The sequence below is a fragment of the Brienomyrus brachyistius genome, unplaced genomic scaffold, assembly GCF_023856365.1.
Source record: "Brienomyrus brachyistius isolate T26 unplaced genomic scaffold, BBRACH_0.4 scaffold34, whole genome shotgun sequence".
Classification (NCBI taxonomy): domain Eukaryota; kingdom Metazoa; phylum Chordata; class Actinopteri; order Osteoglossiformes; family Mormyridae; genus Brienomyrus; species Brienomyrus brachyistius.
In genome coordinates this window covers 752,700-766,901 of record NW_026042309.1, presented here as the reverse complement: position 1 = coordinate 766,901, position 14,202 = coordinate 752,700, and the positions used below count along the sequence as shown (strand labels likewise).

At 46.1% G+C, this 14,202-nt stretch overlaps 1 protein-coding gene across 3 annotated transcripts in view; it reads left to right on the top strand.

Moving 5' to 3' along the window:
• LOC125721538 (NACHT, LRR and PYD domains-containing protein 3-like) overlaps window positions 1-14,202 on the top strand; it is a 111,384-nt gene that overhangs the window by 20,803 nt on the left and 76,379 nt on the right. For all 3 annotated transcript variants that reach the window (XM_048997467.1, XM_048997465.1, XM_048997466.1), the window contains exons 8-9: window positions 104-277; window positions 725-898. In XM_048997467.1, the coding sequence (XP_048853424.1) occupies window positions 104-277; window positions 725-898 (348 nt within the window). The remainder of the gene's footprint in view (window positions 1-103; window positions 278-724; window positions 899-14,202) is intronic.

The following is a 14,202-nucleotide window of genomic DNA, read 5'->3' as shown; positions in this document are numbered from 1 at the left end:
CCGGGTTCGGCTCTGGACCCCCCGCGACCCAGTAGGATAAGCGGTTTGGAAAATGGATGGATGGATATTATATATTGGGGAGTTTCTGTCTCTCTCTCTGCAGGCTGTCAGGTTGTAGAGTCACAGAAGAAGGCTGTTCTTCCCTGGCTTCAGCTCTGAGGTCAAACCCCTCACACCTGAGAGAGCTGGACCTGAGCTACAATCACCCAGGAGACTCAGGAGTGAAGCTGCTCTCTGCTGTACTGGAGGATCCCAGCTGTAAACTGGAGACGCTGCAGTGAGTACAGAATATGCAGTTTACACAAAAGTAACTGGAGAGCAAAAAATCCCATAATGCCTTTCAGCAGTTACATAATAAACAAACACAAACAGCTTCTGTTTTCTTCTCCTACTTCCTTATATCCCACAATCTTATCAGCCCTCAATCCATGTTAGAAATAATTAAGCTGTGAAGCAGGAAACATCAATTCAACCATATAATCCATGCAAAACATTTGTGTTGGTTAGCAAAGTTAACAGCACTGTTACAGATAAACATGTTGACTTTAATGTGCTATGGGCAAAAAATTAATGGACACCAAACAGAATCGGGATGATTGTTAGAATGATTTTTAGTAATTCAATTGTTTTCTAAAAATCATTTATGTCATGGTCCCTATTCTCTTCATTTGAATACAGTGCTGCAGTGTAAAAAGTGGATTTAAAAGTGTTTAATTTTTTTAAGGGTGGGTCGGTGCGAACTCACAGAGAAATGCTGTGAGGCACTGGCTTCAGCTCTCAGATCAAACTCCTCACCCCTGAGAGAGCTGGACCTGAGTGACAATGACCTGCTGGACTCAGGAGTGAAGCTGCTCTCTGCTGGACTGGGGGACTTACACTGTAAACTGGAAATACTGAGGTCAGTCTGACTGGGTATTCCACACTGTAAACTGGAGATACTGAGGTCAGTCTGACTGGGTATTCCACACTGTAAACTGGGGGTACTGGGTCTCAGATGCCCTGCTCTGTATTCTCCAACCTTATAAAATGTTATAGGAGACTCAGTGCTGTTATACTGGCAAAGGGAGGTTGTACAGAGTATTAAAAGCAGGGCTGCCAATAATCGTGGCACGTGTTTTTGTTGAAAATAATTATTTCTTGATGAAGGATTTTTTTTCTTTGAATAAATTTATCTCAATTAAAGGTAGGATTTTTCTCATTTTTTTCCATGTGAGATGAAGCAACTTCACCAGAAGGTGGATTTTTTCTTACCCCTTGTACAAAGGGGTGCCAATAATTGCAGAGGGCATGTATGTATTGTAGGGAGCCGCCCACTGGCCCAATGGCGGAATCCAATGGCGCAGCCGAAGGCTGTGAATGTGTGTTGGTCCTTCCAAGCGCTCCTGGGAATTACTTACCCTTTTTAATATACAAGGTATTCTTTTAGACACATATCTGACTCCATTTTATTAATGACCTTATTTCAGTATATTGTAGTCATGACGTTTATGTTGTTCGGATTACTTCGGGACTCTCCTTTAGATTACCAACTCTAGTTTACCCTTGACGAAGGAGTCCGCCAGATTCGCCTCGGCCGACAGGGCGATCCGTGGGCTCGTTCCACAGGGTTTGTCTTAGAGGTACGGAAACCGCCACCATTTAAGACAATGTCAGCCTCTGATTATTCAGGTCCCTCGACCTATATAATTTCCCAAAGGCTCAGTGTCTGCCAATTACTGAGCATGTGGGTGCCTCGGAGATTAAGCCGATGTTTACCCGAACCACACGTACGTTCACCTCAGAGGCTCAGCCGGGGCCAGCCCATATCATAACATGTGTCAACCTCAGCGGCTGTGATGGCGCACCTTTTGTTGCGGTAGTTTGTACGAGGTTTTACTTTGGGCTCGTCTCAGGGACTCCGCCGATGCCGCCTATTGTCTTACCATGTGAGCATCTCAGGGACTATGCCCGATGCCTAGGAACATAGTGTGTACGCCCCTCAGAGGGTAGACCGGTACCTTTCATCAGCGTGTGTTGACCTCAGCGGTTAAGTCGGCCCGTAACTGAGCGTGTGCGAACTCCAGAGGTGCGGTTTTGGTATCCACCTAACTTAACTTGGGCAGTCGAGTTTGGGACCCGGATAAAGGGGATTTAACCCAGAGGCTGCAAGATAGTATTTATCACTTTAGTCCTAATTAGGATAGAAGTCCAATCTGGAAAGTTTATAAAGAAGTTAGCAAATCAGACTGTCATGAAATAATCAAGACAACATTTATTAAACATATTACAATATACAATTATTGACATGTGGCCACATACTTGTAAATACATTTGGACAAATACAATATTAAACAATCACATTCCTCAGCTGAGAGCACAAAGTTCTGTGGAAAGTATCTGACTACAGATGGACTTTCACGCAGTTCCCTGTGGGAGCTCTGATTACAGAGTGACTCCCCGACCTCTTCTGAGGCCCTTCCTTAAGTATCCCAACCCAGGTGATGGCATGTCTCTGAAGACTGACTAATTTCGGTCAATGGTTAATTTTAGGGGCATTGCTGACTTTGGTTCCCAAGTCCCCAACCAATCAGATCACTTTAGGGGCTGGTCGTAATTCCCTTGTTCTACCATGTGAGAGGCTCTCTCAGTTTGGTGGGTTTAGCAAAATTTTCTATATTTCTCTTAGGGAAAGCTATACTGCCTTAAATCTGAGAGTATAATACTCCTCGTCTCATGCCTGTTCAAATGAGACCAAACACGCGTGTATTTGTCCCTAACATCTATGTGTGGTGAGTTATCCTGTTTATAGTGGAAAAGGTGTCAGTGTATGGAGACTGACAGCTGTTGTTGCTGTGGATTGACTGTGGAACTCCGGTCACTCTGGGGGTGAAAGGTCTTGCTTTTCCTGTATTGCTCCAGTTATTTCTATCCAGTCTCTCAGGAGCCGGCAGGCCTTTGCCTTCCTTAAAAGGGATGGTTTGATGCGTGGAGTCCAATCTTGCCTGGGCCAGTGGATCCTTTTCTTGGAGTTCTGAAATAGACTGATGCAGGCTGATCAGAGTTGGGGCCTGCAGGACCTATAAGTTTTATGTCCTTACAGTATAACTGAGGCTGATGTGGTACAAAGTCTGGCTAAGCTCAAAATAAATAAATCGCAAGGTGCTGATTGTCACGGGTGATCGCGGGCAGAGCGGCAATCGTGCGGGCAGGCGTGGAAGGAGCAGGCAGGCAAGCGGGATACGGGAAAACGGGGGTTTATTAGGAGCAATCCGGGGCAGGGAATACAGGACGGCAACAGACATCAATGACGGACGAAGGACTCAGGTAAGACACGGACTGAAATACACAGGACTGAGCAAATGAACTGGATACAGCTGGGTACAATCGGGAGAAAACACGTGGGTAAGCAGGGGGCGTGGCACACAGGAGGAGCCGACGAGCAGGGCATGACACTGATGATACTATTAGCCAACCTTTAACTTTACTGTTTCAGAAATCCTTATCTGCTGGTGTGGTACTTTCTGATTGGAAGCATGCTAATATAACACCCATATTCAGAAAAGCGGATAGATGTAATCCAGTAAACTAGGCCAATTACTTTAACTTGCATAACTAGAAAAGTAATGGAAGCTATAATCCAAGTGAAAATGGTATATTACCTGGATACAAATAACATTCTGAGGGGTAGCCAACTTGGATTTAGGAGAAGTAGATCCTTTTCAACTAATCTACTTGAGTTCTTTGAGGAAGCTACAAGAGAAATTGGTCACAAAAAAGTACTTAGATTTGCGGAAGGCTTTTGATGTTGTCCCCCTCAAACGGCTCTTGCTTAAGCTCAAAGCTGCAGGGATTTTAGGAACTGTAGCAGCTTTTTGGAGATGTGGTAAAGATTTGTAAAAAGGGTTCAGCAGGGATCACCACGTGGACATCGGGGGCGGTTCCTCTGGACTGGCAGACCAGGGTGGTGGTCCCCCTCTTCATGAAGGGGGATCGGAGGGTTCCAACTATAGGGGGATCACATTCCTCAGCCTCCCTGGTAAGGTCTATTCGGGGGTCCTGGAGAAGAGAGTCCATCGGATAGTCGAACCTCGGATTCAGGAGGAGCAGTGTGGTTTTCGCCCTGGCCGTGGAACAGTGGACCAGCTCTATACTCTCAGCAGGGTCCTGGAGGGTGCATGGGAGTTTGCTCAACCAGTCTACATATGTTTTGTGGACTTGGAGAAAGCATTGGACCGTGTCCCTCGGGGAGTCCTGTGGGGAGTGCTCCAGGAGTATGAGGCTACCTTATAAGGGCTGTTTGGTCCCTGTACTGTACAACCAGTGTCAGAGCTTGGTTGGCATTGTCGGCAGTAAGTCGGACTCGTTCCCGGTGAGGGTTGGACTCGCACAGGGCTGGCCTTTGTCAGCGATTCTATTCATAACATTTATGGACAGAATTTCTAGGCGCGGCCAGGGCATTGACGGTGTCCGATTTGGTGACCTCAGGATTAGGTTTCTGCTTTTTGCAGATGATGTGGTTCTGTTGGCCTCAACAGACCGTGACCTTCAGCTCTCACTTTAGCAGTTCACAGCTGAGTGTGAAGCGGCTGAGATGAAAATCAGCTCCTCCAAATCTGAGATCATGGTCCTCAGCCGGAAAAGGGTAGAATGCTCTCTCCGGGTTGGGGAGGAGGTACTTCCCCAAGTGGAGCAGTTTAAGTATCTCGGGGTCTTATTCACAAGTCATGGTGTAGAAGGAGCTGAGCCAAAAGGCAAAGCTCTTGATTTACCAGTCAATCTATGTTCCTACCCTCACCTATGGTCATGAGCTATGGGTAGTGACCAAAAGAATGAGGTCGCAAATACAAGTGGCCAAAATGAGTTTCCTCCGCAGGGTAGCTGGGCTCTCCCTTAGAGATAGGGTGAGGAGAGAGACTCAGAGTAGAGCTGCTGCTCCTCCGCAAGGTGGCTGGGCTCTCCCTTAGAGATAGGGTGAGGAGCTCGTTCATTCGGGAGAGACTCAGAGTAGAGCTGCTGCTCCTCTGCAGGGTGGCTGGGCTCTCCCTTAGAGACAGGGTGAGGAGCTCGTTCATTCGGGAGGGACTCAGAGTAGAGCCGCTGCTCCTCTGCAGGGTGGCTGGGCTCTCCCTTAGAGATAGGGTGAGGAGCTCGTTCATTCGGGAAGGACTCAGAGTAGAGCCGCTGCTCCTCTGCTTTGAGAGGAGCCAGATGAGGTGGCTTGGGCATCTAATTAGGATGCCCCCTGGACGCCTCCCTGTTGAGGTGTTCCGGGCATGTCCCACTGGGGGGAGGCCCCAGGGAAGACCCAGGACACGCTGAAGAGACTATGTCTCTCGGCTGGGCTGGGAATGTGTCAAAATTGCCCCAGAGGAGCTGGATGAAGTTATTAGATGCACAATGTCACAGTGGACCTGTGTTCATAGTGGGGTACCGCAGGGTTCAATTTTAGGACCACTATTGTTCCTAATTTACATTAATGATATTGACACCAATACATACAGTAAACTGGATAATTTGCAGACGACACCAAGGTGTATGGTGTAGCAGATACTGAACTGATGTAAGGTAATCCATGCAGGGAGCAGAAACATAAAGTACAGATATTTTATGGGTTCCACTGAAATAAAGGTAGCTGATTATGAGAAAGACCTCTGTGTGAATGTTGATGCTTCCATGTCCCACTCTTACTAGTGTGGGGAAGCAATTAAAAAGGCCAATAGGATGTTGGGTTACATCTCTAGGTGTGTGGAGATTAAGTTAAATGAGGTGATGCTAAGATTATACAATTCCTTGGTAAGACCCCACCTAGAACATTGTTTTAATGTGAGAGGGGGATATAGGGCTGTCGAAGGAACAAACAGGTTCGCTTTGGTCCCTTCAGAAATCCATCCATCCATCCATTTTCCAAACCGCTTATCCTATTGGGTCGCGGGGGGTCCGGAGCCTATCCCGGAATCAATGGGCACGAGGCAGGGAACAACCCAGGATGGGGGGCCAGCCCATCACAGGGCACATTCACACACCATTCACTCACACATGCACACCTATGGGCAATTCAGCAACTCCAATTAGCCTCAGCATGTTTTTGGACTGTGGGGGGAAACCGGAGTACCCGGAGGAAACCCCACGACGACACGGGGAGAACATGCAAACTCCGCACACATGTGACCCAGGCGGAGACTCGAACCCGGGTCCCAGAGGTGTGAGGCGACAGTGCTAACCACTGCACCACCATGCCACCCCCCCCCTTCAGAAATATTTATTAAAATATACACAAAACTATGATACATTTCTTAAGCATTGATATGTAATCCCATTAATTAATAAATAAATAAATAAAATGGAAAAGTAGCCGCAAGCCATCTACACTCGGACGTGCTATAATCACCCACCTTCACACATGTAAATGAGCTCATTTCAAATTTGATGCCTGCTACATGTCCCAAAAAAGTTGGTACGGGGGAAACAAATAGCTGAAAAAGCAAGAAAGTTTTAAAAGATTCAGCTGGGAGAACATCTAGAAACTAATTAAGTTAATTGATATCGGGTTTGTAACATGATTAGCATTAAAAGGGATGTCAGAGAGGCAGAGTCTCTCAAAAGTAAAGATGGGCAGAGGCTCTCCAATCTGTATAAGAGTGAATAAGAAGATTGTGGGATACTTTAAAAACAATGTTGCTCAACGTGAAATTCAAAGGATTTGCAAATGTCATCATCTATCAAAAAAATTGAGAAAAACTGGAGATATCTCTGTGTGTAAGGGACAAGGCCGAAGACCTGTATTGGATGCCCGTGGTCTTCGGGCCCTCAGACGACTCTGCATCACTCATCGGCATGATTGTGTCAATGACATTACTAAATGGGCCCAGGAATACTTCCAGAAAGCACAGTCGGTAAACACAATCCGCCGTGCCATCTGCAGATGCCAGCTAAAGCTCTATCATGCAAAAAGGAAGCCATGTCTGAACATGGTCCAGAAGCGCCGTCGTGTCCTGTGGGCCAAGACTCATTTGAAATGGACTGTTTCAAAGTGGGAAAGTGTTCTATGGTCAGACTAGTCCAAATGTGACATTCTTGTTGGTAATGAAGGGTGCCGTGTTCTGCGGGCTAAAGAGGAGGGAGACCTTCCAGCGTGTTATCAGCGTTCAGTTCAGAAGCCAGCATCTCTGATACTATGCGGGTGCATAAGTGCATGATAATCTGTCACACCCACGGTGCACTGTGAGCAGGTATACAGGCCCACAGAGCATGCAGATAAATATCTGTGAGACCCATGGTGCACTGTGAGCAGGTATACAGGCCAACAGAGCATGTAGATAATTATCCGTTACACGCATGGTGCACTGTGAGCAGGAATACAGGCCCATAGAGTATGTAGATAATTATCTGTGACACCTATTATACACTGTAAGCAGGTACACAGGCCCACAAAGCATGCAGATAATTATCTGTGACGCCCATGGTGCACTGTGAACAGGTATACAGGCCCACAGAGAATGCAGATAATTATCTGTGAGACCCATGGTGCACTGTGAGCAGGTAAACAGGTCCATAGAGTATGTCGATAATTATCTGTGAGACCCATGGTGCACTGTGAGCAGGTATACAGGCCAACAGAGCATGTAGATAATTATCTGTGACACGGATGGTGCACTGTGAGCAGGAATACAAGCCCAGAGAGTATGTAGATAATTATCTCTGGCACCCATAGTGCACTGTGAGAAGGTATACAGGCCAACAGAGCATGTAGATAACTATCTGTGACACCCATTGTAAACTGTGAGCACCTATACAGGCCAACAGACCATGTAGATAATTATCTGTGACGCCCATGGTGCGCTGTGAGCAGATATATAGGCCCACAGAGCATGCAGATAATTATCTGTGACACCCATGGTGCACTGTGAGCAGGTATAAAGGCCCACAGAGCATGCAGATAATTATCTATGAGACCCATGGTGCACTGTGAGCAGGTATACAGGCCCACAGAGCATGCAGATAATTATCTGTGACACCCATGGTGCACTGTGAGCAGGTATAAAGGCCCACAGAGCATGCAGATAATTATCTATGAGACCCATGGTGCACTGTGAGCAGGTATACAGGCCAACAGAGCATGTAGATAATTATCCGTTACACGCATGGTGCACTGTGAGCAGGAATACAGGTCCATAGAGTATGTAGATAATTATCTCTGACACCTATTATACACTGTAAGCAGGTACACAGGCCCACAGAGCATGCAGATAATTATCTGTGACGCCCATGGTGCACTGTGAACAGGTATACAGGCCCACAGAGAATGCAGATAATTATCTGTGAGACCCATGGTGCACTGTGAGCAGGTATACAGGCCAACAGAGCATGCAGATAATTATCCGTGGCACCCATAGTGCACTTTAAACAGGTACACAGGCCAATAGAGTATGTAGATAATTATCTGTGACACGCATGGTGCACTGTGAGCAGGAATACAAGCCCAGAGAGTATGCAGAAAATTATCCGTGGCACCCATTGTACACTGTGAGCAGGTAAACAGGCCAACAGAGCATGCAGATAATTATCTATGAGACCCATGGTGCACTGTGAGAAGGTATACAGGCCCATAGAGCATGCAGATAAATATCTGTGGCACCCATTGTACACTGTGAGCAGGTATACAGGCCAACAGAGCATGTAGATAACTATCCGTGACACCCATTGTATACTGTGAGCAGGTATACAGGCCAACAGAGCATGAAGATAATTATGTGTGACACCCATGGTGCACTGTGAGCAGGTATACAGGCCCATAGAGTATGTAGATAATTATCTGTGACACCCATGGTGCACTGTGAACAGGTATACAGGCGAACAGAGCATGCAGATAATTACCTGTGACACCCATGGTGCACTGTGAACAGGTATACAGGCCAACAGAGCATGCAGATAATTATCTGTGACACGCATAGTGCACTGTGAGCAGATATATAGGCCCACAGAGCATGCAGATAATTATCTGTGACACCCATGGTGCACTGTGAGCAGGTATAAAGGCCCACAGAGCATGCAGATAATTATCTGTGAGACCCATTGTACACTGTGAGCAGGTATACAGGCCCATAGAGTATGTAGATAATTATCTGTGACACCCATTGTAAACTGTGAGCACCTATACAGGCCCATAGAGAATACAAATAATTATATGTGACCCCCATGGTGCACTGTGAGCAGGTATACAGGACCGTAGAGTATGTAGATAATTATCTGTGACATCCATGGTGCACTGTGAGCAGGTATATAGGCCCATAGAGTATGTATATTATTATCTGTGACACCCATGGTGCACTGTGAACAGGTATACAGGCCAACAGAGCATGCAGATAATTATCTGTGACACCCATGGTGCACTGTGAGCAGGTATAAAGGCCCACAGAACATGCAGATAATTATCTATGAGACCCATGGTGCACTGTGAGAAGGTATACAGGCCCATAGAGCATGCAGATAAATATCTGTGGCACCCATAGTGCACTGTGAGCAGGTATACAGGACAACAGAGCATGTAGATAACTATCCGTGACACCCATTGTACACTGTGAGCAGGTATACAGGCCAACAGAGCATGCAGATAATTATGTGTGACACCAATGGTGCACTGTGAGCAGGTATACAGGCCCATAGAGCATGCAGATAATTATCTGTGACACCCATGGTGCACTGTGAGCAGGTATAAAGGCCCAGAGAGCATGCAGATAATTATCTATGAGACCCATGGTGCACTGTGAGCAAGTATACAGGCCCACAATGCATGCAGATAATTATCTGTGAGACTCATTGTACACTGTGAACTGGTATACAGGCCCACAGAGAATGCAGATAATTATCTGTGAGACCCATGGTGCACTGTGAGCAGGTAAACAGGTCCATAGAGTATGTCGATAATTATCTGTGAGACCCATGGTGCACTGTGAGCAGGTATACAGGCCAACAGAGCATGTAGATAATTATCTGTGACACGGATGGTGCACTGTGAGCAGGAATACAAGCCCAGAGAGTATGTAGATAATTATCTCTGGCACCCATAGTGCACTGTGAGAAGGTATACAGGCCAACAGAGCATGTAGATAACTATCTGTGACACCCATTGTAAACTGTGAGCACCTATACAGGCCAACAGACCATGTAGATAATTATCTGTGACGCCCATGGTGCGCTGTGAGCAGATATATAGGCCCACAGAGCATGCAGATAATTATCTGTGACACCCATGGTGCACTGTGAGCAGGTATAAAGGCCCACAGAGCATGCAGATAATTATCTATGAGACCCATGGTGCACTGTGAGCAGGTATACAGGCCCACAGAGCATGCAGATAATTATCTGTGACACCCATGGTGCACTGTGAGCAGGTATAAAGGCCCACAGAGCATGCAGATAATTATCTATGAGACCCATGGTGCACTGTGAGCAGGTATACAGGCCAACAGAGCATGTAGATAATTATCCGTTACACGCATGGTGCACTGTGAGCAGGAATACAGGTCCATAGAGTATGTAGATAATTATCTCTGACACCTATTATACACTGTAAGCAGGTACACAGGCCCACAGAGCATGCAGATAATTATCTGTGACGCCCATGGTGCACTGTGAACAGGTATACAGGCCCACAGAGAATGCAGATAATTATCTGTGAGACCCATGGTGCACTGTGAGCAGGTATACAGGCCAACAGAGCATGCAGATAATTATCCGTGGCACCCATAGTGCACTTTAAACAGGTATACAGGCCAATAGAGTATGTAGATAATTATCTGTGACACGCATGGTGCACTGTGAGCAGGAATACAAGCCCAGAGAGTATGCAGAAAATTATCCGTGGCACCCATTGTACACTGTGAGCAGGTAAACAGGCCAACAGAGCATGCAGATAACTATCTGTGACACCCATTGTAAACTGTGAGCACCTATACAGGCCAACAGACCATGTAGATAATTATCTGTGACACCCATGGTGCGCTGTGAGCAGATATATAGGCCCACAGAGCATGCAGATAATTATCTGTGACACCCATGGTGCACTGTGAGCAGGTATAAAGGCCCACAGAGCATGCAGATAATTATCTATGAGACCCATGGTGCACTGTGAGAAGGTATACAGGCCCATAGAGCATGCAGATAAATATCTGTGGCACCCATTGTACACTGTGAGCAGGTATACAGGCCAACAGAGCATGTAGATAACTATCCGTGACACCCATTGTATACTGTGAGCAGGTATACAGGCCAACAGAGCATGAAGATAATTATGTGTGACACCCATGGTGCACTGTGAGCAGGTATACAGGCCCATAGAGTATGTAGATAATTATCTGTGACACCCATGGTGCACTGTGAACAGGTATACAGGCGAACAGAGCATGCAGATAATTAACTGTGACACCCATGGTGCACTGTGAACAGGTATACAGGCCAACAGAGCATGCAGATAATTATCTGTGACACGCATAGTGCACTGTGAGCAGATATATAGGCCCACAGAGCATGCAGATAATTATCTGTGACACCCATGGTGCACTGTGAGCAGGTATAAAGGCCCACAGAGCATGCAGATAATTATCTGTGAGACCCATTGTACACTGTGAGCAGGTATACAGGCCCATACAGTATGTAAATAATTATCTGTGAAACCCATAGTACACTGTGAGCAGGTATACAGGCCCATAGAGAATACAGATAATTATATGTGACCCCCATGGTGCACTGTGAGCAGGTGTACAGGACCGTAGAGTATGTAGATAATTATCTGTGACATCCATGGTGCACTGTGAGCAGGTATATAGGCCCATAGAGTATGTATATTATTATCTGTGACACCCATGGTGCACTGTGAACAGGTATACAGGCCAACAGAGCATGCAGATAATTATCTGTGACACCCATGGTGCACTGTGAGCAGGTATAAAGGCCCACAGAACATGCAGATAATTATCTATGAGACCCATGGTGCACTGTGAGAAGGTATACAGGCCCATAGAGTATGTAGATAATTATCTGTGACACCCATGGTGCACTGTGAACAGGTATACAGGCGAACAGAGCATGCAGATAATTACCTGTGACACCCATGGTGCACTGTGAACAGGTATACAGGCCAACAGAGCATGCAGATAATTATCTGTGACACGCATAGTGCACTGTGAGCAGATATATAGGCCCACAGAGCATGCAGATAATTATCTGTGACACCCATGGTGCACTGTGAGCAGGTATAAAGGCCCACAGAGCATGCAGATAATTATCTGTGAGACCCATTGTACACTGTGAGCAGGTATACAGGCCCATAGAGTATGTAAATAATTATCTGTGACACCCATAGTACACTGTGAGCAGGTATACAGGCCCATAGAGAATACAGATAATTATATGTGACCCCCATGGTGCACTGTGAGCAGGTATACAGGACCGTAGAGTATGTAGATAATTATCTGTGACATCCATGGTGCACTGTGAGCAGGTATATAGGCCCATAGAGTATGTATATTATTATCTGTGACACCCATGGTGCACTGTGAACAGGTATACAGGCCAACAGAGCATGCAGATAATTATCTGTGACACCCATGGTGCACTGTGAGCAGGTATAAAGGCCCACAGAACATGCAGACAATTATCTATGAGACCCATGGTGCACTGTGAGAAGGTATACAGGCCCATAGAGCATGCAGATAAATATCTGTGGCACCCATAGTGCACTGTGAGCAGGTATACAGGACAACAGAGCATGTAGATAACTATCCGTGACACCCATTGTACACTGTGAGCAGGTATACAGGCCAACAGAGCATGCAGATAATTATGTGTGACCCCCATGGTGCACTGTGAGCAGGTATACAGGACCGTAGAGTATGTAGATAATTATCTGTGACATCCATGGTGCACTGTGAGCAGGTATATAGGCCCATAGAGTATGTATATTATTATCTGTGACACCCATGGTGCACTGTGAGCAGGTATACAGGCCCATAGAGCATGCAGATAATTATCTGTGACACCCATGGTGCACTGTGAGCAGGTATAAAGGCCCAGAGAGCATGCAGATAATTATCTATGAGACCCATGGTGCACTGTGAGCAAGTATACAGGCCCACAATGCATGCAGATAATTATCTGTGAGACTCATTGTACACTGTGAACTGGTATATAGGCCCATAGAGAATACAGATAATTATATGTGACTCCCATGGTGCACTGTGAGCAGGTATACAGGCCCATAGAGAATACAGATAATTATCTATGAGACCCATGGTGCACTGTGAGCAGTTATACAGGCCCAAAGATCATGCAGATAAATATCCGTGACACCCATAGTGCACTGTGAGCAGGTATACAGGCCCATAGAGTATGTAGATAATTATCTGTGAAACCCATAGTGCACTGTGAGCAGGTATACAGGCCCAAAGACTATGTAGATAATTCTCTGTGACACCCATAGTGTACTGTGAGCAGGTGTACAGGCCCAAAGAGCATGCAGATAAATATCTGTGACACCTATTATACACTGTAAGCAGGTACACAGGCCCACAAAGCATGCAGATAATTATCTGTGACACCCATGGTGCACTGTGAGCAGGTATAAAGGCCCAGAGAGCATGCAGATAATTATCTATGAGACCCATGGTGCACTGTGAGCAAGTATACAGGCCCACAATGCATGCAGATAATTATCTGTGAGACTCATTGTACACTGTGAACTGGTATACAGGCCCATAGAGAATACAGATAATTATTTGTGACTCCCCTGGTGCACTGTGAGCAGGTATACAGGCCCATAGAGAATACAGATAATTATCTATGAGACCCATGGTGCACTGTGAGCAGTTATACAGGCCCAAAGATCATGCAGATAAATATCCGTGACACCCATAGTGCACTGTGAGCAGGTATACAGGCCCATAGAGTATGTAGATAATTATCTGTGAAACCCATAGTGCACTGTGAGCAGGTATACAGGCCCAAAGACTATGTAGATAATTCTCTGTGACACCCATAGTGTACTGTGAGCAGGTGTACAGGCCCAAAGAGCATGCAGATAAATATCTGTGAGACCTATTATACACTGTGAGCAGGTATACAGGCCAACAGAGCATGCAGATAACTACCTGTGACACCCATGGTGCACTGTGAACAGGTATACAGGCCAACAGAGCATGCAGATAATTATCTGTGACACCCATGGTG